This window comes from Amphiprion ocellaris, chromosome 16 (genome assembly GCF_022539595.1).
Source record: "Amphiprion ocellaris isolate individual 3 ecotype Okinawa chromosome 16, ASM2253959v1, whole genome shotgun sequence".
NCBI classification, from domain to species: Eukaryota; Metazoa; Chordata; class Actinopteri; family Pomacentridae; genus Amphiprion; species Amphiprion ocellaris.
Window position 1 is genome coordinate 358155 of NC_072781.1, and position 24237 is coordinate 382391.

The 24237-nt window shown below is 41.9% G+C and overlaps 2 protein-coding genes and 1 long non-coding RNA gene across 11 annotated transcripts in view; 2 read left to right on the forward strand and 1 right to left on the reverse strand.

Moving 5' to 3' along the window:
• Window positions 1-5654, forward strand: part of ehbp1 (EH domain binding protein 1) — a 211641-nt gene extending 205987 nt beyond the window's left edge. For all 9 annotated transcript variants that reach the window (XM_055018950.1, XM_055018956.1, XM_055018957.1 and 6 more), the window contains 2 exons: window positions 4260-4374; window positions 4657-5654. In XM_055018950.1, coding sequence (XP_054874925.1) covers window positions 4260-4374; window positions 4657-4747 — 206 coding nt within the window. In that variant the 3' untranslated portion in view covers window positions 4748-5654. The remainder of the gene's footprint in view (window positions 1-4259; window positions 4375-4656) is intronic.
• On the reverse strand, window positions 674-7895 carry LOC129350875 (uncharacterized). Its single transcript, XR_008604447.1, has 3 exons — window positions 6869-7895; window positions 4506-4738; window positions 674-4321 (listed from the first exon to the last, which is right to left on the reverse strand). It is a non-coding gene; the product is annotated as an uncharacterized LOC129350875 (long non-coding RNA).
• Window positions 7896-13361: 5466 nt separating this feature from the next.
• otx1 (orthodenticle homeobox 1) lies at window positions 13362-19962 on the forward strand. The gene is made up of 4 exons (XM_023263828.3): window positions 13362-13714; window positions 15769-15958; window positions 17011-17162; window positions 18285-19962. The coding sequence occupies exons 2-4, from the start codon at window positions 15862-15864 to the stop codon at window positions 19032-19034; spliced, it is 999 nt and encodes a 332-aa protein (XP_023119596.1). The 5' UTR covers window positions 13362-13714; window positions 15769-15861; the 3' UTR covers window positions 19035-19962.
• The last annotated feature ends 4275 nt before the right edge of the window (window positions 19963-24237 follow it).

The window sequence follows — 24237 nt, forward strand, 5'->3', positions numbered from 1 at the left end:
ATATGTTTAAAATCAATATGTAATCCTATGCAGGAGCTTATCCCCCTCCCCACACACACACACACACACACACACACACACACACACACACACACACACACCCCTGATTTGTCAATCTATTGGGGCTTTGTGCCACGCCGGGCGGCTGCTACAGACCCTGATTGATTAGGTGCGACTCTGCAATCCAATCACACGGCCAGCTTTTGATGATGTCGCAGGTCGATTGCAGCTGAGTTTTAGGGAATCCTGGAAATAAGCGTCTTTGTTTATTGGCAGCGAGGCCGTTCAGCTCTTCAACACCTTAAATGTTGTCATCTCAGCAGCAGGTGTGCGTCTTCCAGGACCTGGCAGCTCCTGTTGTGAAGCTAACGTGACATTACATGCTGCTGGTTGTCAACACGCCACACAACAGGCGCTGCAGCTGGGAGTTTTTGTTCAGATTCATGCTGCAGTTGTGAGTTTTTGTTCAGATTCATGCTGCAGTTGTGAGTTTTTGTTCAGGTTCATGCTGCAGTTTGTGGATTGTTGACGGCTGCCTGATCCTTCTTCCTTCTGAAAAGTTTCCAAACTGTCTTTGATCAGTTGTTGGGAGCTTTATTTTCTTACTAAAGCAGGTCAGGTGGGCTTAGAACAAAGATGAACCAACATTAATGAAAGCTGAGGACCAGAAATGTAATATTCTACTTGTTTTTATTGTGACGAAATCAAACTGAACTTTCTGTCTCTAACTCCTGCTCCGTGACACTCATTGGTTCCTTCTGAACATGGAGATGTTTAAAATCAGTAAATAAAGTTACATTTACTGACAGACTGGATGGATGGATGGTTGGATGGATGCTAATGAAAAAACTTTCTACATTTTTCTTGTGAAAAGTCCTCTAATTACGTGAGAGATTTCATTTAATAATCAAATCTTTGTATAGTTATTGAACTAATACTTCTTTTTTGTTGTTAATTGTCAATAATTGTACCAAATTTTGCAAAAATATATTAAAAAAATATAAGAATCTTTACAATTGCAGATTTTCAGAAAAAGACCCTGAATTTGGACTAAACATAGGTAGAATATAAATATTAATCACCCTAATAGGAATAAATAATGGAAAATGGGTATGCAGAGGATATAAGAACATACACTATTGTTGAAAAGTCTGGGGTCACTCAGAAATGTCCTTATTTTAGAAAGAAAATCTTTTTTTTTTCAGTGAAGATAACATTAAATGAAGGATAAATCCAGTGTAGACATTGTTAATGTGGTAAATGACTATTGTAGCTGGAAACAGCTGATTTTTAATGGAATATCTCCATAGAGGTACAGAGGAACATTTCCAGCAACCATCACTCCTGTGTTCTAATGCTACATTGTGTTAGCTAATGGTGTTGAAAGGCTCATTGATGATTAGAAAACCCTTGTGCAGTTATGTTAGCACATGGATAAAAGTGGGAGTTTTACTGGGTGACCCCAAACTGTTGAACAGTAGTGTAAATATAAACACACTAATAAAAATAAATAATGGAAAATGAGCAATAAGAGCAGGTATGCAGAGAATAATAGTTAGAATATATATGTATAATAAAAAAAATATGTACAGAGAAGATTTGCAGTTTAATAATTAATTCAAAGTTTTTTGGTTTGTAATATGTCAGAAAATACAGAAAAAATTTCTTCAGGGTTTTGTTTTGTCCACAACCCCAAAAATTGAATTTGTTATCATAAAGGAGTAAATAAACCAGAAAATATTCAATTTTAGAAGCTGGAATCAGAGAATTTAGCCTTTTTTTCCTTTAAAAAATCCTCAACTGATTAGTTTAAACATTGAGAACTAATGGATTAATGGTTGCAGCTGTAATATTGATGGTAAAATGAGGTTTTATGGAGCTGATGCATCTGCAGGAGCACAAACAACACATCACAACAACACAAATAGTTGACAGCTAATGGATTCTATCTGGCTGCTGTAGTACAGATGGTAGTTCAGTAAAGTGTTTTTGACCCAAACTCCAGGTTCAGCAGCTCAGTGATGCATTTTAATAGTTTTTGGACTAAAACAGCAGAAATGAGTGAAGAAAGAAGGTTCAGTTCATTGTTTTTGTTGTTAACAATAAGAAAATGACGTTTAATCTTCAGTTGTAGCCTTTTAGAGATCGATCAGAGGGAATATTGATCAGTCTGTGATCTGTCTTTAACATCAGCCTGAGACCCACAGAGGGTCTTTGTCCCAGTCGAGATGCCTTTTATTTATCCATCCACTCGACTTTCTCCTCCTCTGGTGACACTTTTTGTCTCTTGATTCCTCTTGGATTTGGGCCAAAAGCACCATTCAGGGCTGTTTGAGTCTGAGCTCCTCTGATGTCAAGTCTCCATATTTCTGGAGAGACAGACGGACGGACGGATGGATGGATGGATGGGGGACGGATGGATGGAGGAGGGGGGGGGGGGCTTCATGGGGATTTGAACTGGAGCATTCTTCTGAGGATTGTTCAGAATCACATGGTTACCAGAGGGTTATCTGAATACCTCCCCCTCTCTCCCCGTCTGAGGGGAGGCGGGGCTTAGAGGAGGAGGTCTGTGGGGGAGGCGGGGCTTGAAGGTCTGTGTGAGTCTCAGTCTGTTTGTCCTCCAGCTCTGGTTACTTAGTATTACCTGGTGTTACAGTACTACAGTCTTGTAGTACTATGGTGTTACCCAGGTACTGTAGTACTGTGGTGTTCCTGTAATACTGTGGTGATACTGTAGTACTACGGTGTTCCTCGGTTCCTGGTGCTTTCAGGTTGTGTCTGGTCTCGTCTCTCATTGCCTCTTTTTATTGTTTACCTTCCTAATGAGGGGGGCGGGGCTAGAGACGTGTGATTGACAGCCTCCCCCTTCCCTCCCCCTCCTCTGGACCGTGGCTTTCTGGCTGAAGTCTCTGAAGGATTTTTTTTCTTGTTTTTTTCCTTCCAGAGGATTGTGGGAGAGTTACACATTCCTGTCGCACAATTATCTAAAGCTTACGACTCACATGATGACTCACACTCTGTCCTCTGTCTCTCAGTCCTCAGCCTCCTTTAAAAAGAAAAAAGAAAAGAAAGACAGGAACTCCCTCCATATGCAGGTTAGAACATATTTTCAGTGTCTGGACCAGAGGAGAGTAGATTTTCTCCCTGACAGCAACTAAATATTAGGACTGAGCTGATTTCTCTCCTCGTCGACTTCAAAGAGCCGTGAGGAGCTCAGACCTTTGAGGACCAACTCTGAGCCCAGCAGGACTCAGTCTGATGGCTGCAATTTGACTCAATGACAGGGTATTTATTTTTAATCAACTTATTTTGGGGTGTGACATTTGAAAACGTTCCTTTTATTGTCCGATCAATAGCAACTTAAATATTGATGGAGGCTGAAGTTTCTGTTTGAATCCTCTCTGGGACGGAGGCTTTTAATCTGAAACTCTGCTCTCACTTCCTGCTTCTGAAGCCGTGAGGCAGCAGAATAAAGACTTCAGAGAGTTCACCTGCTTCTGGTCACAACAACAACAAGCAACAGCAGCAGCAGCAGTAGCAACCTCTTTAACCTGCTTTATTGCTGCACACGTTGCTGATGTTTTTGGGGGTGAGGCGGGGGAGGAGGGGGAGTAAATGTGGAACCGAGGGCGCCAGGCGGATATTTGAGCCCCAGGGGGAGCAGCGTCTCCTGTGGGCGGCCCCCCTCCTGGGGGAGAGGCTGAGAGGATTTGGATCTGGGTCCCACCTGGACCCTGTGGGGCCTCTGTGGGGCCCCTTCCTGCACAGACCCCGACTACGAGTTTGGACCGGAGGCTCACCTGTTGGTTTGTTTGTCTCTGAGGTGACATTCAGACGCTCCTGTTGGTTCAGAAGATTTAAGAATTTTTAGGTTTAAATTAAATGAAAACATTCAAATAATCAGACTTTTTTTTCCTCATTTTAGCCTCAGACAGGAACCAAACTGTTGGTCTCCTTTTCTAAAGTTCTCATTGAGGACTTTCTCCAGCAGCTCCTCTTCCATCAGTCTGTGCTCAGGAAGCTTCACATTAAATGATGATATCCTTCTGGTGTTCGATCTGGTCCAGTCTGAGGAGCTGCTGGTCTCCTCAGTCCAGCAGCTTCATCAGAACGTTCACCAAACTGTCTCCGTCCACATCGTGTCCTCAGGAGGATCTGAAGAGCTCAGACTGGAGTTTTTAGCATCCTGTAGACTTTTCCTCCCTGTGTCAGAGTGTTCAGAGGAGCTCCTGGTCTGATGTTTCTCTGATGTCCTGCAGACTGGCAGAAGACCGAAGCCCAGAAGAGACGAGAGCAGCTGCTGCTGGATGAACTGGTCATACTGGTGAACAAGAGGGACGCACTGGTCAGGGACCTGGATGCTCAGGAGAAGCAGTGAGTTATACGCACGCACGCACGCACGCACACACACACACACACACACACACACACACACACACACACACACACACACACACACACACACACACACACAGCGTAGTCTCTGAGGAAACATCTGGACCAACCTGCTCAGGTGGGATTGGCTCCAGGCGGGTTAAAGGTTGCGGCTCGGCCTCCTGGCATCACGCCACTCCACAGGTGGCACAGCGACGGTTGCCGTGGCACCGACAGCATTACCTGTGTGTGTGTGTGACCTGTGGACCTCTCCATCTGCAGGGCCGAGGAGGAGGACGAGCACCTGGAGAGGACGCTGGAGCAAAACAAAGGCAAGATGGCCAAGAAGGAGGAGAAGTGTGTCCTGCAATGATTGTCAGAAAACAACCAACGGATGTAGCCGATGAAAGAAATGTACCATCATCATCATCATCATCATCATTATTATTATTATTATTACTGATATTATTATTATTTGATAGTTGCTTTTAGACCTTTCTATCAGCTCCTGGTTGGAATCCGGATGTTTCGGTGACATTAAACCTCAGAGACTCGACCTCTGCACCGACTTTCTACTAAAATCCTGTATTTTTCTTTTCCTGATGGAGAACGGTACCTGAGTGGAACCCGTCAGAGCCTGGAGCAGCCGGTTACATATTTGAGAGGTACAGAACAAACCGGCTGCAACGGGAGGATCTGACTTTTATTCCACTGAAGACGAAGCGTTTGGACTTTTTAAAGAAGAAAAAAAAAAAGAGTGAGATCTGTCTTCTGGAGCTTCTTCGTTACTGGACTGTACCTTTGAATTATTTCTCTTTTTACTTGTAAAATATCTTAACTGGGGAACCGTTCATAAATCTCATAACTTTCTATCTTTTTGTTTTTGAATTGTCTTGGCTTGAAAGCAGTTTACCAAAAGAAACATGTTTTAAAAATCTAAAACCTCTTGTTGTAAATTTCATCTCTGCTCTGAACACTTTCCAAAACCTGTTTTATTTTTTTGTTGTAGTCAGAAACAACAGATTTATATATTATTTATTGCGTTTGGAAGTGAATCTACATCACATTTCATTTATGAGCTTTTTTTTTTCCTCAAAAAACTACTTTTTTTAGTTTCTATTTATTGTATTCAGAAGAAGAGAAATCTGCTTCCACGTGCATCTCAGAGCTCCACATCTGGTGCAGCTGTTCTTTATGTGTGAACATTTATCTGATTATTTATTCCAGTGTCATAACCCAGTCTTCAGTAATAAAGTCCTTCTGGTTTCATACTCCACGGAGCAGCAGCGTGTGGCCTCTTTTTAAAGCCGTCCTGTTGGAATATTTGAAATGTTTTAGTTTTATATTGTTTTTATTCTCATTATTTTCTCTTTTTAAAACGTGCAATCCTAATTTTTCCTAATTTTCTTGATGAATTTGCAGATTTTACCTCCACATGGTTTAAATCTGATTCTTCCTGTTTGTGTTTTTATTATTATTTTTAAAAAGTTCTTTTAATGCATGCACGCCCAGAAGTCCTTTCCTTTCCTTTCCTTCTGCGCTGCGTTTAGAAAATGCTGATTATTCTGCTCTATTCCCCTGCGACCTGCGCGCCTTTAGAAATTAAAATTGGCGTTGGGCTCTTTTTGTTTGAGGTCGGAGCTGAGCAGGTTCCTCTGAGGAAGATTAGAGGAATCACTTTGTACCGAGCAGATGTTTGCTCTCCTCCAGGCCGCTCCTGAGCCGCTGCAGACGGGCTTCAGAGCTGGAGAGACTCGGTGACCCGCAGCCGGGACGGAGGTGGATAGACTGTTCGTGTTCAGAGCTATATTTAAAAATATCGAGATTTCACACCATTAAAATCGCCCGTTTTCACTTCACACTAATTCACCGAGGCTGAAATTAGGTGTGAAAACTAAACCGGGAGCAGGACCGGGGAGTCCGGGTCTCCGTCCCTGCAGGCAGCCTCTCGTCTCCGATTAAAGCTGGGAAATCGGTTGTGACAGCAGACGTCCTGCCCGGCCTTTCTAATACTTTCAAATTAATTTCCTGATTCGTTTCTTCTCTGTTTGGGACCGACTGTACGCGCACGTTTTCAGCACCGTGCGTCCCCGGAGGCGCTTTGTTTTACTTTGTTATCGCGGCGGCTGGAATCTGGAGAGAAAAGTGAAAGAAAAAAGGCCAAAGCGGTGAAGGACGGAGAGCTGAGTGTGTGTCCGAGAGTGTGTGAGGGAAAAAAATCACCCAAACGGCCTCCCTCTAGCATGAGGATTTAAAGTTATCATAAAAAATATTAAAATAAATGTCTGTGCGTTTTAAATGATTTTATCCGGACAAAACTGTTCGTGCGTAAAAGTTTTGTGCCAAACTTTTACGCACATGGATTTTAAATAATCCCTCATATAAATTAGTGCCGAATAACATAAACAATTTCAGATGATTACTCCAGTATTTTAACATTTTTTTTCTGTGTTTTTAGATTTAACAAAGAGTAAAACGGCGGAAACGCTCTTACCTCTGCGGCGCCGCTCGGGCTTCTTTAGTGTTCCAGGAGTGAAAAACATTCGGAGTCCTTTTTCAGTGAATAAAAGCGACGCGCTGCGTAAAAAAGGCGGCGGTGTGTCTGCGCGGCTGTGCAGCTGAGGATCCTTCAGCTGAATGGATTATCTCCTGAGCTTTGATGTCTCCTGGCCTCACCTCACAGGTGCTGCGCGCCGCTCGGCCTCTGCGTTCCTTCCCGTCGCCCGCCGCCGTCCAAACAAGCTGCACCTGAGGGAGCCCGGCTCTCTGCGTGCGGCGCCGCGGCTCCTGCAACTCTGTGTTTTATGCATCATCGTTTTAATAAGCACCGACAACATCCCCGCAGATGCCCGCTTCCAATCCTGCCGGCTGAAGGGACAAAACTTTTCCCCCTCCTCTCATCGCCGCCTAATCCCAGGCTTTACCAGCTCAGCATTAAGAAAATTCAACTGCAATTTGGGATTAGACAAAATACTCTTATTACAAAAGGTTGGTGCAACTTGATAACTTGATACTTGTTCAGGGGTTTATCTCGGGGTCTTACTCACATCGAGAGAGGGAAAAAAAACAAGAAATGCAGGGAAATGTCAGAATAAGCGTCTCTTTTGTGTGGTGAGGGCCATATTTCCTGAATGGCCTTTTTGCATAATTTAAAGGAGGCTGTGTGAAGAGGAGCTGCTGCTGTGGCCTCTGGCTGCTCGGACTTCACATGTTTGAAATATTAAAATAAAAAAAAAATCAGCAGCTGCGTTAAAGAGTGTCCAGATCTATCATTCATGGACCTCTTCCTTCTCCCTCACATTTATTTGTGTGATTTCTGTTTCATTTTGGCCTCTGTGCGTAAAAACGCAGCTCTGCTCAGAAAGGTGCGTTCATGTTCCTCTGAGCAGCATCAGGCCTCCAACATCACCTTGTTCCTCTCTGACTATTGATGTCTAAGTTTCTCTGTCAAAGTGCTCCTCTTTGATTCCCCTCCTCCTCTTCCTCCTCCTCCTCTTCCTCACATAAAAATGTCATTTCCATCCCCTCTCTCTCTGAACATTAGCTCGCTTTCAGCTCAGGCCTCATTTATACAACTTGGCGTTTTTTTTTCTTTTAGCAGAAATCCACAGAAGCAGCTTCTCAGGCCGCAGCAGTAAAAAAAAGAAAAAGAAAGAAAAGCTCCGTGTTTGTTTCTGGGGTTAGAATCACATCAGAAACATCAACACGGAGTAGGATGGGATTCAGTGACCGCAGCTTTTTGGAGCAGATTTTTCTTCTGCAGTGAGTTGGAGGTCTGTCCCTATTAAACTTTGCGTCAACCAACCTCAAATATAATTCTAAATGGGGATTAAAGCTCATTAATATTCATGAGGCTGCTGTGTGGCGAGAAAGCAGGGAGGAGGGGATCACAATAAACATCAAAATGGATAAATTTAACTTCTTTTTTAGTATTACCTCTCTGTGGAGGAATAAAAAGGCTCTGAGGCCTTTCCGTGTTCTGGAGACACGCAGCTTTCTGTCAAACTAAAGCCTCAAAAAAATCAACTTTTCTTGATTTTCTACGTTCATTTGTGGTGAATCGTGTTTTGGAGGGAAACACTAAGGAACCGTGCAGCTAAAAGGCAGAAAAATGGAGTCAGATTCCTCAGATATTAGTTTTTTTTTCCCCTCCAAAGATGCTTCCAGCGCCTCTTCCTCCTCAGAGCTTCATGCAAACAGTAAAAGAACAGAAACGTCCTTCAGATTCTTCCTTTCACGCGCTTTGGAGCAGCGCAGAGCGCAGGCCGCTCTGGAGAGCCGCTTTCTGCTGCGGCCTCTCAAACCTTTCCATCTTTTTTGGGGTTCGCCTGGTCTCGGGACCGGCACCGGGAGGAGGAGGGGGGTGGGTGGGAGGGGCTCGCCACTGCTGCCTCTGGCGCTGATAGGCCGGCCGGGCCGTCCGTCAACCCGAGGACGCGCTCTGATTGGCTGCGGGAGGCGGATCCGCAGGTGATCCTCCGCTCATAGAGGCGCGGGGCGGAGAGAAGGTGATCAATCTCCATCCGTCTCCATTAGAAATCACCTTAACACTCTGACAGACAACGACAAGCCCCCTGAAAGCAAATGAGTTTGATTTATTTGGTTGTAAAAACGCACCGAGGACGCGGTGACGCCTGTGTGCTGCCGACCTGTCTGCGTCTTTTCTCCGGGATGCCGCTTGCTTTGCGCACTCCCGTTTGTTTTTGAGCAAGTCTGCGGCTGCTGCTCCACTTTTGTGCCCCGCAGACTTCCTCCTGCTGGATAATTTACTGCCTGTTGTGGTCGGAGCTGAGGAGCAGAAAGGAGGGAAAAACCAGGTAAACTTTCTCCTGTTTGTCTCTAATTCTACTTTTTTCATCCAAAGTTCCGCAGCGACGTTCAGACAGAAACTAAAAAACACTCTAAAGTAACTTTTCGAAACCACGCGAACTAATTTTTTTTTTTTTTTAAAAAAACGTGTTTTCTGTTAGAATTAAAACCACGTGTTTGGTTTCAATTTGCTGCACGTTTTGAGTTAAATTTCCGCGGAGATTTCAATTAATGCGCAGCTCAGAGGAGCGGAGCTGGAAGCGGATAAAAGGAGAAAGTTCCTCCGGAGGAGATAATTTTCATATTTCTATTCCAACTTGTTCCTGCTACGTTATTTTATTTTGTGGAGAGCAATTGGCCATTAAAGCGTTTCCAGCCCTCGGTAGATAATTGGAGGCGTGTTTTGGTTTTTGTTAATTTCTTTTCTGATAAGAGCTCTTCTGAAACGCGTCTCCCCGGAGGTCTAATCTAAATTCTAATTGAGTTCATTTGCACCGAGATCTCCTCTTTTCTCTGCGGCCTGCCGGAGCTGGAGCTGTTTCTGTGGAATACACGTCGGCTGGTCCGGCCAGTTGGAGCTCATTGTTCAAATAATCTCACTAATTTAATTTAAATTCAGGCCTTGTGTGTTTTAAAAGCCGCGAGGAGAGAAAATCCAGATAATCCAGGAATGTGGGCTGGACATTAATTCAGAAAAAGAAAAAATATTTTCTGGAAGATTTAAATAAAATAATGTAGGAGATGAAAATAAAAGTAAGTCTTAAATGTGCTTTACAGAAAATTTAATTTCACATTTTACCTTCTATTCAACTGCATAAATTTAGTTTTTTTTCAGTTCAGTTTGGCTGCTTCTCTGCAGGATTAAAATCAAACCTAAAATTACAGATAAAATGAGAATTTCTGCCAAAATAAAAGGAGTAAAATAGTCTAAAAAGAATAAATTAAGCAGTTTTCAGGACAAAACGCTCCTCAAATTGCAGGTTTTAGATGTGATGAAGATCCGCAGGAGGTTCTGGTCAGAAACACACGAAGTCTGACGACCCGAAACTAATAGAAAGAGGGAAAAAATAAGATTTTATAGATTTTATAGATTATTAAACCACATTTAGATCCAGATTCTCCTCCTCAGTGTCCGTACAGGCCTGGAAAAAAAACTCACTCCCTGTTCTCAACAGACGGCCGGTTTTATGTAGAATTTTGTTTTAAATACGTCAAAAAAATCTCCAGAATAGAGAGAGAAAAATGAACTAAATGTAAATTAGACGTTTTATTTAACACATCATTTTAGTTTAAATGGCTCTAAAATGTTATTTCCGTGCAGGCAGGTGTTAAAGCGGTTTATTATTTAGATTAAATTTTTAATTAGTGAGAAAATATGTTTGCTCTGAATGAAGTTTTTCTGATTAAATTACAGGAAAAGTTTCAGATTTTCTAAATATTCTAAATGTTGTGCAGCTTTAATAATTTAACTAAACTCTGGACAAATGGAGGACAAAAAGAAGAAAAGCTGAGATTCACTTGCGTTTCTTTAGAAGTTTCAGCAGCTTTTCTTCTTTTATTTCTCCTCCTGTCTGGTTTAAAATCCGGAGAAATAAAATCAGATGTTTGCAGGTTCAGGGTTTTTTTTTTTTCCTCTGTCAGGGTTTGGAGCCGTTTGACCTCCTGATGTTCTGAAGGGATTTAAAGACTGGCTCAAAATAGGAATTCACACATTTTATGTCTTTATATCCTCCTGATAGTAAATTGTCCTTTATAGCAATTTTTTTTTGTTGCAAAGTTTATGTAAAAATTGTTTTTTGCATTTTTGCATTTTTTTGTGCCACTTTGTGTAAACTGGTTCTAAAGGAGGATTTTTTTACAAGTTAAATAATAAAAATAAAGCAGCTTATTGGTATCTAGTGTTATAATTCATGGCATAAATGAGTTTTTCTCAGATTTTTCACCACAATAGATGTACATTTGTAATTTTTAGGTCCATTTTCAGGTGAAAGTCTTTCTTTTTTTGCAGATTTTTTTCAAGATTATTTTCCAGCATGTTAATAATCTCCCTCCCTGCCCTCAGTGACTTGGATCGGTCCCCTGTCCCGTCAAGCTGCAGCATCGGGGGAAACCGAACCACTGGCCTGAGCTGGGTGGAGCAGTGACCGCCTGTAGCATGATGTCCTACCTCAAACAGCCCCCCTACGGCGTCAACGGCCTGGGGGCTGAGCGGAGCTGCCATGGACCTTCTGCACCCTCCGGTGGGATACCCAGGTACCGGACAAACGCACAATAACACACACATTTATTCACACATTTTTTCACAGAAAACACACAATTAATACAGACATTTATTCACACATTTATTCACAGAAAAACACACCATTAATACACACATTTTATTCACACATTTATTCACAGAAAACACACATTAATACACACATTTATTCACACATTTATTCACAGAAAACACACATTAATACACACATTTATTCACAAATTTTATCACAAGAAAACACACATTAATACAGACTTTCATTCACACATTTATTCACAGAAAACACACATTAATACACACATTTATTCACACATTTATTCACAGAAAACACACATTAATACACACATTTATTCACACATTTATTCACAGAAAACACACATTAATACAGACATTTATTCACACATTTATTCACAGAAAACACACATTAATACACACATTTATTCACACATTTATTCACAGAAAACACACATTAATACACACATTTATTCACACATTTATTCACAGAAAACACACATTAATACAGACATTTATTCACACAAAATGTCAGAATAAGCGTCTCTTTTGTGTGGTGAGGGCCATATTTCCTGAATGGCCTTTTTGCATAATTTAAAGGAGGCTGTGTGAAGAGGAGCTGCTGCTGTGGCCTCTGGCTGCTCGGACTTCACATGTTTGAAATATTAAAATAAAAAAAAAATCAGCAGCTGCGTTAAAGAGTGTCCAGATCTATCATTCATGGACCTCTTCCTTCTCCCTCACATTTATTTGTGTGATTTCTGTTTCATTTTGGCCTCTGTGCGTAAAAACGCAGCTCTGCTCAGAAAGGTGCGTTCATGTTCCTCTGAGCAGCATCAGGCCTCCAACATCACCTTGTTCCTCTCTGACTATTGATGTCTAAGTTTCTCTGTCAAAGTGCTCCTCTTTGATTCCCCTCCTCCTCTTCCTCCTCCTCCTCTTCCTCACATAAAAATGTCATTTCCATCCCCTCTCTCTCTGAACATTAGCTCGCTTTCAGCTCAGGCCTCATTTATACAACTTGGCGTTTTTTTTTCTTTTAGCAGAAATCCACAGAAGCAGCTTCTCAGGCCGCAGCAGTAAAAAAAAGAAAAAGAAAGAAAAGCTCCGTGTTTGTTTCTGGGGTTAGAATCACATCAGAAACATCAACACGGAGTAGGATGGGATTCAGTGACCGCAGCTTTTTGGAGCAGATTTTTCTTCTGCAGTGAGTTGGAGGTCTGTCCCTATTAAACTTTGCGTCAACCAACCTCAAATATAATTCTAAATGGGGATTAAAGCTCATTAATATTCATGAGGCTGCTGTGTGGCGAGAAAGCAGGGAGGAGGGGATCACAATAAACATCAAAATGGATAAATTTAACTTCTTTTTTAGTATTACCTCTCTGTGGAGGAATAAAAAGGCTCTGAGGCCTTTCCGTGTTCTGGAGACACGCAGCTTTCTGTCAAACTAAAGCCTCAAAAAAATCAACTTTTCTTGATTTTCTACGTTCATTTGTGGTGAATCGTGTTTTGGAGGGAAACACTAAGGAACCGTGCAGCTAAAAGGCAGAAAAATGGAGTCAGATTCCTCAGATATTAGTTTTTTTTTCCCCTCCAAAGATGCTTCCAGCGCCTCTTCCTCCTCAGAGCTTCATGCAAACAGTAAAAGAACAGAAACGTCCTTCAGATTCTTCCTTTCACGCGCTTTGGAGCAGCGCAGAGCGCAGGCCGCTCTGGAGAGCCGCTTTCTGCTGCGGCCTCTCAAACCTTTCCATCTTTTTTGGGGTTCGCCTGGTCTCGGGACCGGCACCGGGAGGAGGAGGGGGGTGGGTGGGAGGGGCTCGCCACTGCTGCCTCTGGCGCTGATAGGCCGGCCGGGCCGTCCGTCAACCCGAGGACGCGCTCTGATTGGCTGCGGGAGGCGGATCCGCAGGTGATCCTCCGCTCATAGAGGCGCGGGGCGGAGAGAAGGTGATCAATCTCCATCCGTCTCCATTAGAAATCACCTTAACACTCTGACAGACAACGACAAGCCCCCTGAAAGCAAATGAGTTTGATTTATTTGGTTGTAAAAACGCACCGAGGACGCGGTGACGCCTGTGTGCTGCCGACCTGTCTGCGTCTTTTCTCCGGGATGCCGCTTGCTTTGCGCACTCCCGTTTGTTTTTGAGCAAGTCTGCGGCTGCTGCTCCACTTTTGTGCCCCGCAGACTTCCTCCTGCTGGATAATTTACTGCCTGTTGTGGTCGGAGCTGAGGAGCAGAAAGGAGGGAAAAACCAGGTAAACTTTCTCCTGTTTGTCTCTAATTCTACTTTTTTCATCCAAAGTTCCGCAGCGACGTTCAGACAGAAACTAAAAAACACTCTAAAGTAACTTTTCGAAACCACGCGAACTAATTTTTTTTTTTTTTTTAAAAAAACGTGTTTTCTGTTAGAATTAAAACCACGTGTTTGGTTTCAATTTGCTGCACGTTTTGAGTTAAATTTCCGCGGAGATTTCAATTAATGCGCAGCTCAGAGGAGCGGAGCTGGAAGCGGATAAAAGGAGAAAGTTCCTCCGGAGGAGATAATTTTCATATTTCTATTCCAACTTGTTCCTGCTACGTTATTTTATTTTGTGGAGAGCAATTGGCCATTAAAGCGTTTCCAGCCCTCGGTAGATAATTGGAGGCGTGTTTTGGTTTTTGTTAATTTCTTTTCTGATAAGAGCTCTTCTGAAACGCGTCTCCCCGGAGGTCTAATCTAAATTCTAATTGAGTTCATTTGCACCGAGATCTCCTCTTTTCTCTGCGGCCTGCCGGAGCTGGAGCTGTTTCTGTGGAATACACGTCGGCTGGTCCGGCCAGTTGGAGCTCATTGTTCAAATAATCTCACTAATTTAATTTAAATTCAGGCCTTGTGTGTTTTAAAAGCCGCGAGGAGAGAAAATCCAGATAATCCAGGAATGTGGGCTGGACATTAATTCAGAAAAAGAAAAAATATTTTCTGGAAGATTTAAATAAAATAATGTAGGAGATGAAAATAAAAGTAAGTCTTAAATGTGCTTTACAGAAAATTTAATTTCACATTTTACCTTCTATTCAACTGCATACATTTAGTTTTTTTTCAGTTCAGTTTGGCTGCTTCTCTGCAGGATTAAAATCAAACCTAAAATTACAGATAAAATGAGAATTTCTGCCAAAATAAAAGGAGTAAAATAGTCTAAAAAGAATAAATTAAGCAGTTTTCAGGACAAAACGCTCCTCAAATTGCAGGTTTTAGATGTGATGAAGATCCGCAGGAGGTTCTGGTCAGAAACACACGAAGTCTGACGACCCGAAACTAATAGAAAGAGGGAAAAAATAAGATTTTATAGATTTTATAGATTATTAAACCACATTTAGATCCAGATTCTCCTCCTCAGTGTCCGTACAGGCCTGGAAAAAAAACTCACTCCCTGTTCTCAACAGACGGCCGGTTTTATGTAGAATTTTGTTTTAAATACGTCAAAAAATCTCCAGAATAGAGAGAGAAAAATGAACTAAATGTAAATTAGACGTTTTATTTAACACATCATTTTAGTTTAAATGGCTCTAAAATGTTATTTCCGTGCAGGCAGGTGTTAAAGCGGTTTATTATTTAGATTAAATTTTTAATTAGTGAGAAAATATGTTTGCTCTGAATGAAGTTTTTCTGATTAAATTACAGGAAAAGTTTCAGATTTTCTAAATATTCTAAATGTTGTGCAGCTTTAATAATTTAACTAAACTCTGGACAAATGGAGGACAAAAAGAAGAAAAGCTGAGATTCACTTGCGTTTCTTTAGAAGTTTCAGCAGCTTTTCTTCTTTTATTTCTCCTCCTGTCTGGTTTAAAATCCGGAGAAATAAAATCAGATGTTTGCAGGTTCAGGGTTTTTTTTTTTTCCTCTGTCAGGGTTTGGAGCCGTTTGACCTCCTGATGTTCTGAAGGGATTTAAAGACTGGCTCAAAATAGGAATTCACACATTTTATGTCTTTATATCCTCCTGATAGTAAATTGTCCTTTATAGCAATTTTTTTTTGTTGCAAAGTTTATGTAAAAATTGTTTTTTGCATTTTTGCATTTTTTTGTGCCACTTTGTGTAAACTGGTTCTAAAGGAGGATTTTTTTACAAGTTAAATAATAAAAATAAAGCAGCTTATTGGTATCTAGTGTTATAATTCATGGCATAAATGAGTTTTTCTCAGATTTTTCACCACAATAGATGTACATTTGTAATTTTTAGGTCCATTTTCAGGTGAAAGTCTTTCTTTTTTTGCAGATTTTTTTCAAGATTATTTTCCAGCATGTTAATAATCTCCCTCCCTGCCCTCAGTGACTTGGATCGGTCCCCTGTCCCGTCAAGCTGCAGCATCGGGGGAAACCGAACCACTGGCCTGAGCTGGGTGGAGCAGTGACCGCCTGTAGCATGATGTCCTACCTCAAACAGCCCCCCTACGGCGTCAACGGCCTGGGGCTGAGCGGAGCTGCCATGGACCTGCTGCACCCCTCCGTGGGATACCCAGGTACCGGACAAAACGCACATTAACACACACATTTATTCACACATTTATTCACAGAAAACACACATTAATACAGACATTTATTCACACATTTATTCACAGAAAACACACATTAATACACACATTTATTCACACATTTATTCACAGAAAACACACATTAATACACACATTTATTCACACATTTATTCACAGAAAACACATACAGACATTTATTCACACATTTATCTCACAGAAACACACAAACACATTATCACACAATCACAAACATTAATTACACACATTTATTCACACAATTTATTCACAGAAAACACAACATTAATACACACATTTATTCACACATTTAATTCACAGAAAACACACATCTCAAACAAACATTATATTCACACCATTTCATTCACAGAAAACACACATTAATACAGACATTTATCACACATTTATTCACAGAAAACACACATTAATACAACAACAATTTCTTACACACATTTATTCCACAGAAAACACACATTAATACACACATTTATTCACACATTTATTCACAGAAAACACACATTAATACAGACATTTATTCACACATTTATTCACAGAAAACACACATTAATACACACATTTATTCACACATTTATTCACAGAAAACACACATTAATACAGACATTTATTCACACATTTATTCACAGAAAACACACATTAATACACACATTTATTCACACATTTATTCACAGAAACACACACATTAAAACACACATTAATATACAGAAAACACACATTAACACACACATTAATCCTCTGCTCTGACAGACTGATGGACCTGCAGCGAGTCTGAAGCTGCAAACATCAGCTGCAGTAAAAGTCAAGAACATTTCTAACGATTATAGCTGGAATTATTATCAAAAAGTGACTCAAATAATGATAGAATTCCCATTTAAAGATGAACATGAATCCATTTTATTCCCTCCTGAGTGCAGGTTGATTATTATTTTTATTAAAAATATTATCTGTGTGTCATTGACGTTTTCTCCTCCTCTTCTTGTTTTCTGGTGTGGTCTTCTGCTCCTCAGCGACTCCCAGGAAGCAGCGGCGGGAGAGGACCACCTTCACCCGCTCTCAGCTCGACATCCTGGAGGCTCTGTTCGCTAAAACCCGCTACCCGGACATCTTCATGAGGGAGGAGGTGGCGCTGAAGATCAACCTGCCCGAGTCCCGAGTCCAGGTAGAAACTGGAGACGCTTAATCTGAACTTCTGACAAACACAGCAACCCTCAGAAATCAGTCATTAAAGGACATATTTATTTATAAAGACTCTTCAGTTCTACCTCACTGAAATCAGCGTTACAGGCCTCAAGGTTAGGGACAAATAGGGAAGAAGGGATTTTATGTTTTTACGTTTTTGTGTTGCACCCCTAAAAAAATGTATTTATTCCACAAGTTTATTAACTGTTTCTCAAGAGCAGAAATAAATGTTTTAATTTAAATTTAATTAGTAGTTTCCCCTGGTCAGGGTTAGTCTTTAACGTCGACTGTTAATGACGTCATTTATGTTCATTAATGTTAATGTTAGCAAACTAGCAGGCTAGAAGTGACTCTAGTGTGTATATTTTTAGTTTCTACTATTTATATCAATAATAATTACAAAAATAATTTAATATATTTTCTAAATTAGAAAACATACAATTAATGAGTAAAATGCAGAATAATTTAGGTACATTTTAGGCCTTCCTCCATGATTTCACTGATTTGAGCCTCTTTAAAGAGCAGACATGAGTTCTGACTGTAGTTAAACAAACTGGATGTGTTTCTGTTTCTGGATCATTTCTTCAGTCTAGATTTATTTTAACATCGATGCAAACGAAGCTCCACTCCAGATATTTCCATTAGAATCCTCTGTTTTCATCTGTTGGTTATCGGACAGTGTAATGTGATGTGAACTTTAAGGCTGTAGATCGCTCCAACCCTCCGCCAACGTTTCCCCGCTGTACGACAACGCTGAACAAACGCTGAACAAACGCTGCTCTGGTGAAGGCACTAAGGGACCAGCGTGGCCGGCGACTCTCACAGTTTGAGTTATTTTCAGAATGTGTGTGTGAAACTAAACGCTCTACACGATCCGACCCTCTGGGCGCTCTAGAGTTACCCCGGTGTGAGCTGAAACCCAATAGCCTGTTATCTTCCAGCGTCTAGCAGCTATGAAATTAGAGCCCCGGCCGTCCGAGCAAAGGGGCCGGGTGGAAATGAACCTTGATGGCTAATAACCCCCAATTTTCCTCCATAATGTCCTCCCAGCGTGCACCTTTTCTCTGTACGTTTGCTGACTCTGGGCTGCTTTCGGTCGCAGGTTTGGTTCAAAAACCGGCGGGCCAAGTGTCGCCAGCAGCAGCAGAGCGGCAGCAGCGCCAAGGCTCGGCCGCCCAAGAAGAAGTCGTCCCCGGCCCGAGAGAGCACCGGATCGGAGAGCAGCGGTCAGTTCACGCCTCCGGCCGTCTCCAGCACCGGCTCGTCCTCCTCGTCCTCCTCGTCCACCAATCACACGGGCCCGGCGGCGCTCAGTAGCACCTCTACCTCCATCAGCACCGTGTCGTCCATCTGGAGCCCGGCCATCTCCCCCGGAAACGCCCCCGCCCCGGCCGTGGCGCCGCTGCCCGAGCCCGGCCCGCCGTCCAACGCCTCCTGCATGCAGCGCTCCATGTCGGGCTCGGCCGCCGCCGCCACCTCCTACCCCATGACCTACAACCAGACGCCGGGCTACGGCCAGGGCTACCCCGCCCCCTCTAGCTCCTACTTCAGCGGCGTGGACTGCGGCTCCTACCTGGCCCCCATGCACTCCCACCACCACCCCCACCAGCTCAGCCCCATGACGGCCTCCTCCATGTCGGGACACCCCCACCACCACATCAGCCAGTCGTCAGGGCACCACCACCACCACCACCACCACCAGGCGTACGGCGGCTCCGGCCTGGCCTTCAACTCCTCCGACTGCCTGGATTACAAAGAGCAGACTGCAGCCTCGTCGTGGAAGCTCAACTTCAACACCACGGACTGCTTGGACTACAAAGACCAGGCCTCCTGGAGGTTCCAAGTCTTATGATCGGGCTTTTTTTCTTCCCTCCCTGTTTGTCTGCTCTTCTTTTCCCAGATTAGCTTCTTGCTTCCTTTTTTCTTTAAAAGACAAAGAGTTTATGAACTGTGCGGTAACCAGACAGCAGCAGGAACACTCACATTTTGGACTTTCTTTCCTCCCTCTGAAAATAAAAACAGTCCTGAAGAGACGAGGAGCAGCGTAGAAACGTGGCTTTTTAAAGACGCCCTTCCCGGATGAGTTTAACTAAAAACTGCTCGACAGAAAAGCGTCGTTTCACCCAAACCTTTCCGGACGGGAGGAATATTTCCCTGTGGTGCTCCGACAGGAACTGCTGCAGCTCTTTTACCTCCGACCCATCAGATCCTGTACAGTTTTTATTTCTGAAAATTTGTTATTTTAGGATGACAGAGATTTTTAGTCAGCTGCACTGAGGAGCTGAAAGGTGTAAATATGTATTTGGGTCAGTTCCAGTGACCATGTTTAGTTGGTGAAGTATTTTTTTGTTTGTTTGTTTTTCACATCTGAAATTGTTTATTACCACTTTGGGAGAAAAAAAAAGAAAAAAACTGTATGTAAATCTTTCCAAATATTCCAAAGAGAACAAATTGGCCATAAAGTCCAGCTTTTATATTCACTGTTTTAAAAGAAAAGATGTTTGGGCAGATTTGAAATGTCTTGGAAACTCTAAATCTAGATGGAAGCTCTGGAGCCGTTGGTTTCCGGATCTTCTCCTTCCTTCAGAGGAACCTTCTCTGGCCGTTTGTTGTGATCTTGGACATGTTTGAACCGCAGCACTTGGCTTGATATTGGAGTCAAAGCATTTTTATGAATTTTTCTTTTTTCTCAGAGCTCCAGAAATGACAGTGAGATGTTGAATGTATCTTTGAGGACCACCTGACATACATGTTCATCCAATAAAGATCCTTCAGTCATGTTTAGGTTTCCACTCTGGATTCTCTCTCTTCAGGGAGTCACTTCTTCTTTTTACTCTCATTGAACTAGTCACACTTTATTTAAAAAGCTTGTTGATTTTCCATTTTTTCTTCCTCTTCATTAGAAGGGGGTCGATGTAAATTAGGTCCATAATTAAAAACCAGCCGTGAAGCTTTAATCCTCTCTGCCTCCACCATTTTGTGCTTTCAGCTCCAGGGAGGACAAGTGGCTTCTTTTTTAATATTTTTTTTAAGTTGTGTGTTTTAAAAGCCCTAAACGTTGAGCCTGCAGACATCTGATTGAGGCCTCATTGAATGCAGCTGATAATTACTGAGTTGTTTCTCCAGAATAACCTGCAGGAATCCGCTCTGATGCGGTAATTACGGAGGTGGGGCAGGTTAGGGGTCACCCGGAGAAAGTGTGCGTGTTTAATGCGTTTGTGCTTGCGGGTATGAATGCATTATAAAAGAGGAGGGGAGTCAAGAAGGAAGGAAGTTTTCTGGCAAGGTTGTTTGGCACACTGAAGGCCGCACGGAGCGCATTAGTGCGCCAAAAACACGCCGTCCTTGCGCAAAGAAATTCCCCCCTACATGAGGAGAATGTGCACTTTTCTGTCTGCTTTAATTAAGACAAATACGAGCTGTTTTTAGTCAGACTCCAGCGGCCTTTGGTGCGGATTAATTTCTACTTCTGGTAATAAAACGTCTGGTTTAGATTTATGAAGAAACTAAAATCCTAAAATGTTCAGCAGGATCTGAAACAGAGAAAAGCAGCGAAACTTCACACTTGAGCAAATTAAGCATTTTTTTTCTATTGAAACACGATTACAGTAATCTAATCTAAAAAATGATATATATTTTTAAATATTTGTGGGGATATAAGATGAAAAGTGGAAGAAAAACTAAAACCTTTAACTCCAGGTCGCCTGAGTTTATTTATTTAGGATTGAAAAGCCAAAAATCGTTGGAAATTGTCGCACAAAATTATCACAAAATGATCAGAATGATCATAAACAGAACAGATCGAGCTGAATAAGTAATTATTATTTCGTTTGCTTTTATGTGACAGTTTTAATCTTTTGGCCTCTAAACGCAACAATCTGAGTCTTTATTTAGATTCTTTTTTTAAAAAAATCTACAGAATCGATCCTTTTCCAATAATCTGTGATCAGATAATCATCCTGATCGATAGGTTTCCTCTGCTTCAGCTGCAGCTCCTGTCTCCTCTCTCTATGGAAATGAAGCAGCTGAATAAATATCTGCAGAGCGGGACATTGAACATGTTTGCGCCAAGTGTCCGCCAACAGCGGAGGATTTGTTCGGATTTGCATCAGACAAACATTTGCGACCAAATCTTTGTGTGAGAGCTGCAGGTTCAGCAGGAAGCAGCTACTCACCTCCACACACCAGAGGAGAAACCTCCGCAGCAGACATGCGGGAAATAAAATGTGCGCTAAAGTGCACTGATCACAGGAGGAGAAAATCTGGTTTCCTGCTCTGGAATTAAACTAAACAGGGATTAAAATGTTGGAGGAGAGAAGTTCTGGCCTTCATAAACACTCCTGCAAGTAGATTTCAGTCTGTGCGTTACTAGTGAGCTCCAGTGCCTTTTTACGCAAGAAAATGCGCAAAACAACTATGTGGTATTGTACAAAAATAGAACGATAATTCTGTTTTGTTGGTTCTACAGAGACAACAAAATGCATTATTTTGAACTTGTAAATGCTTTAATTCTCCTGTGGCCGTTTAAATGTTTTTCTTATTAATATTCAGATTTTTTTTGGAGCTTATTTGTCACCAAACAGAACAAAAAATAATCTGCTAAAAAACATCATCTTTATCATTTGCTGTTTAAGTTTTTGGTGCTTTTATTTTGTGGTTAAATGAAAGAATTTGCATTTTCTCAGACTTAAAACCAGTTAGAAAATAAAGAGAATATTTCACAGAAAGCTTTAAAATATAGTTTGCTGATGAAGATGCAAAATATTCAAATGTTAAATTAAATTTAATTAATCCAAAAGCAAAACTTCTAAAATTCACATCACATTAAAGAATAAAATGTTTAGTCAAGGACAAAAAGCAAATGTAGTGTTTTCTTTGCATTATATTTTATGGATTTTGTGGATTTTAACTGCTTATTTTTGATATCGGACGGATTTTTAAAACTCCAAAGATTCCTAAAATGACTCTAAATGTTTTAAACCCTCCTTGAATCAGCCTCACCTGACCTTTAAAGCTGTTGATGAGCTTTTTATCATGACGGAATTAATTCTGAACTATAACATGTAGAAACCTCTAATCCATAGAGCTCTTCCTGTCAGCCTGTAGCTTCTCTTCTCCTCCAGATCAGATTTCAGCTGAAAACAAAAGCAGAAAAACCAAACGTGGCTCTGAACTAAACTGAGGAGCCAAAAGCACCTTCCAAAAAGTTCATGAGCAATTAAATGGATGGTATCAGTCAAATAGTTTCTCTCTTTGTTCAGTCACATGTTTTCTGATCAGCGTCCAAATTCTTTTAGTGCTTTGGAGGATTTCTGGTAAACAGCAGCATGAGGATGTTTGAGGAGACTCACAACCTGACAAATAAGGACTTCTTTCAGCTGGACAGGCCTCAGGGACAATTCAAATGTTAAAAATGGTCAAAATCTGCTCGATAGAAGCAGAATAAAGTCTAGTTTGCCGATAAAAGGTTGCTCCGGGGGCATCTGTGTGATGGTGATGTTCTAACTGAGGCTCTGACGCCTTCATGCTCTGTTCAATAGACGATCAATTGCACCACCCCGCCGCCTGTTGTCAGCCGTTTGACCTCTGGGCCTCCTGGTGGAGCTGTCTGAATGTGGCTGGACTGGAAACTGTTGACACTTTGTTCACACTTTGTCCAGGAAATGAACTGGAACCGCCGCTGGACCGTCTTTGCATGAGCGGCTGCGATTTGTATCTAGGAAAGAGAAAGCGAGACAGACGGAGAGATAAAGAGAACCGGACTGATCCTCCACTATTTGGTTGGTGAGACCTCGATAAGTCAGCGAGACAGACGGAGATTGGAAGGACCAGCAGATGCACGGATAGCCGCCTGCATGCTGGGACTGTTTTCTTGTCTTCTGTTTCCATGCAGGATGGGAAAAAAACACTCACGCTTGTCTTTGATTGGCTGTCGACTGTGGCCAGACCTCAGCATCCTGGTGTGTTCATAGGCCGGCATGAGCAGAGAGGTGATAGAGGAGGATTAGATTTACCTGCCAGGTTAATCTGGGGTCAACTGTACACCGTCATGCCTGTAGTCTCCGGTTTCTCTGCTTTGTCAGACGACGCCTTGGTTTGCTTCCTTTAAATTCCTGCATCTGGTTTTGTTGAGTTTCAGGTGTGGGTACTTTAGCACTCGCTGCAGCAGATCCTGGAGTGGTTTCAAGTCTTAAAACGTCCGTGATTCCAGAAAGGTGAGAGGACCGGTGGTTCTGAGCAGCTTCATCTCCTCGATGGCACCGGGAACCGAGAATGTTCATGAATCTCCTCGTAAGGTTGGAAACTGTAGGTGTAGCTAAGCAAAGGACGGTCAGGAGAAACTGTCGTCTCTGGAACATCAAGGTTTCAGGAATTTGGTGGCAGTAAATGAGAGGATTGAGAGATTTGGTCAGTTCTAGTTACATCTGGTTGTTGGCCAAGACTTGTAGCTGATGAGCATCTTCCAAACACATTAAACCTGCAGAACCTGAACTTTAGGCTCCATCTTGAGGTAATGAACTTCATCACACTAACTCTGTAGGCTCCAGACTTACACCTAGCTGTCGATTTCTTCATTGTTTAGTCTGCAATCCTCTGAATGTTGTGGTTCTTCTTTATGTGGAAGGCACCAGAATATCTTCTTCGATGTTTCCTGGGTTTTTCCTCCTAGCTAGCATAGCCGACTCCAACTCGTCGTCTTGGTTTCTCCTCTCTTCAGATCTTTGCTGGCTGACATCAAATACATTAGTATTCATGCACCACAATGCAAATTTTGCAAAACAAACCAGATTTAGTCTGGTATACTACTAAATACACAGAGATACAGACAGGTTTAGTTTGGGCTCATTTCAACAGACTTTAGTTTATAATCAAAGCGCTGAACTCCAGCTTTACATGTAAGTTTCACATCAGGATGAATTTGTTTTCCATATTTAAATCTGACAGCTTTGTTTAAACAGGCATGAAATATTTAAAAAATGCGAAGAAACAGAATTGAAAAATAAAGTAAGAGAAAACTGTCTCCTAACAATGAAATTACACCCAGTTAGCTTTAG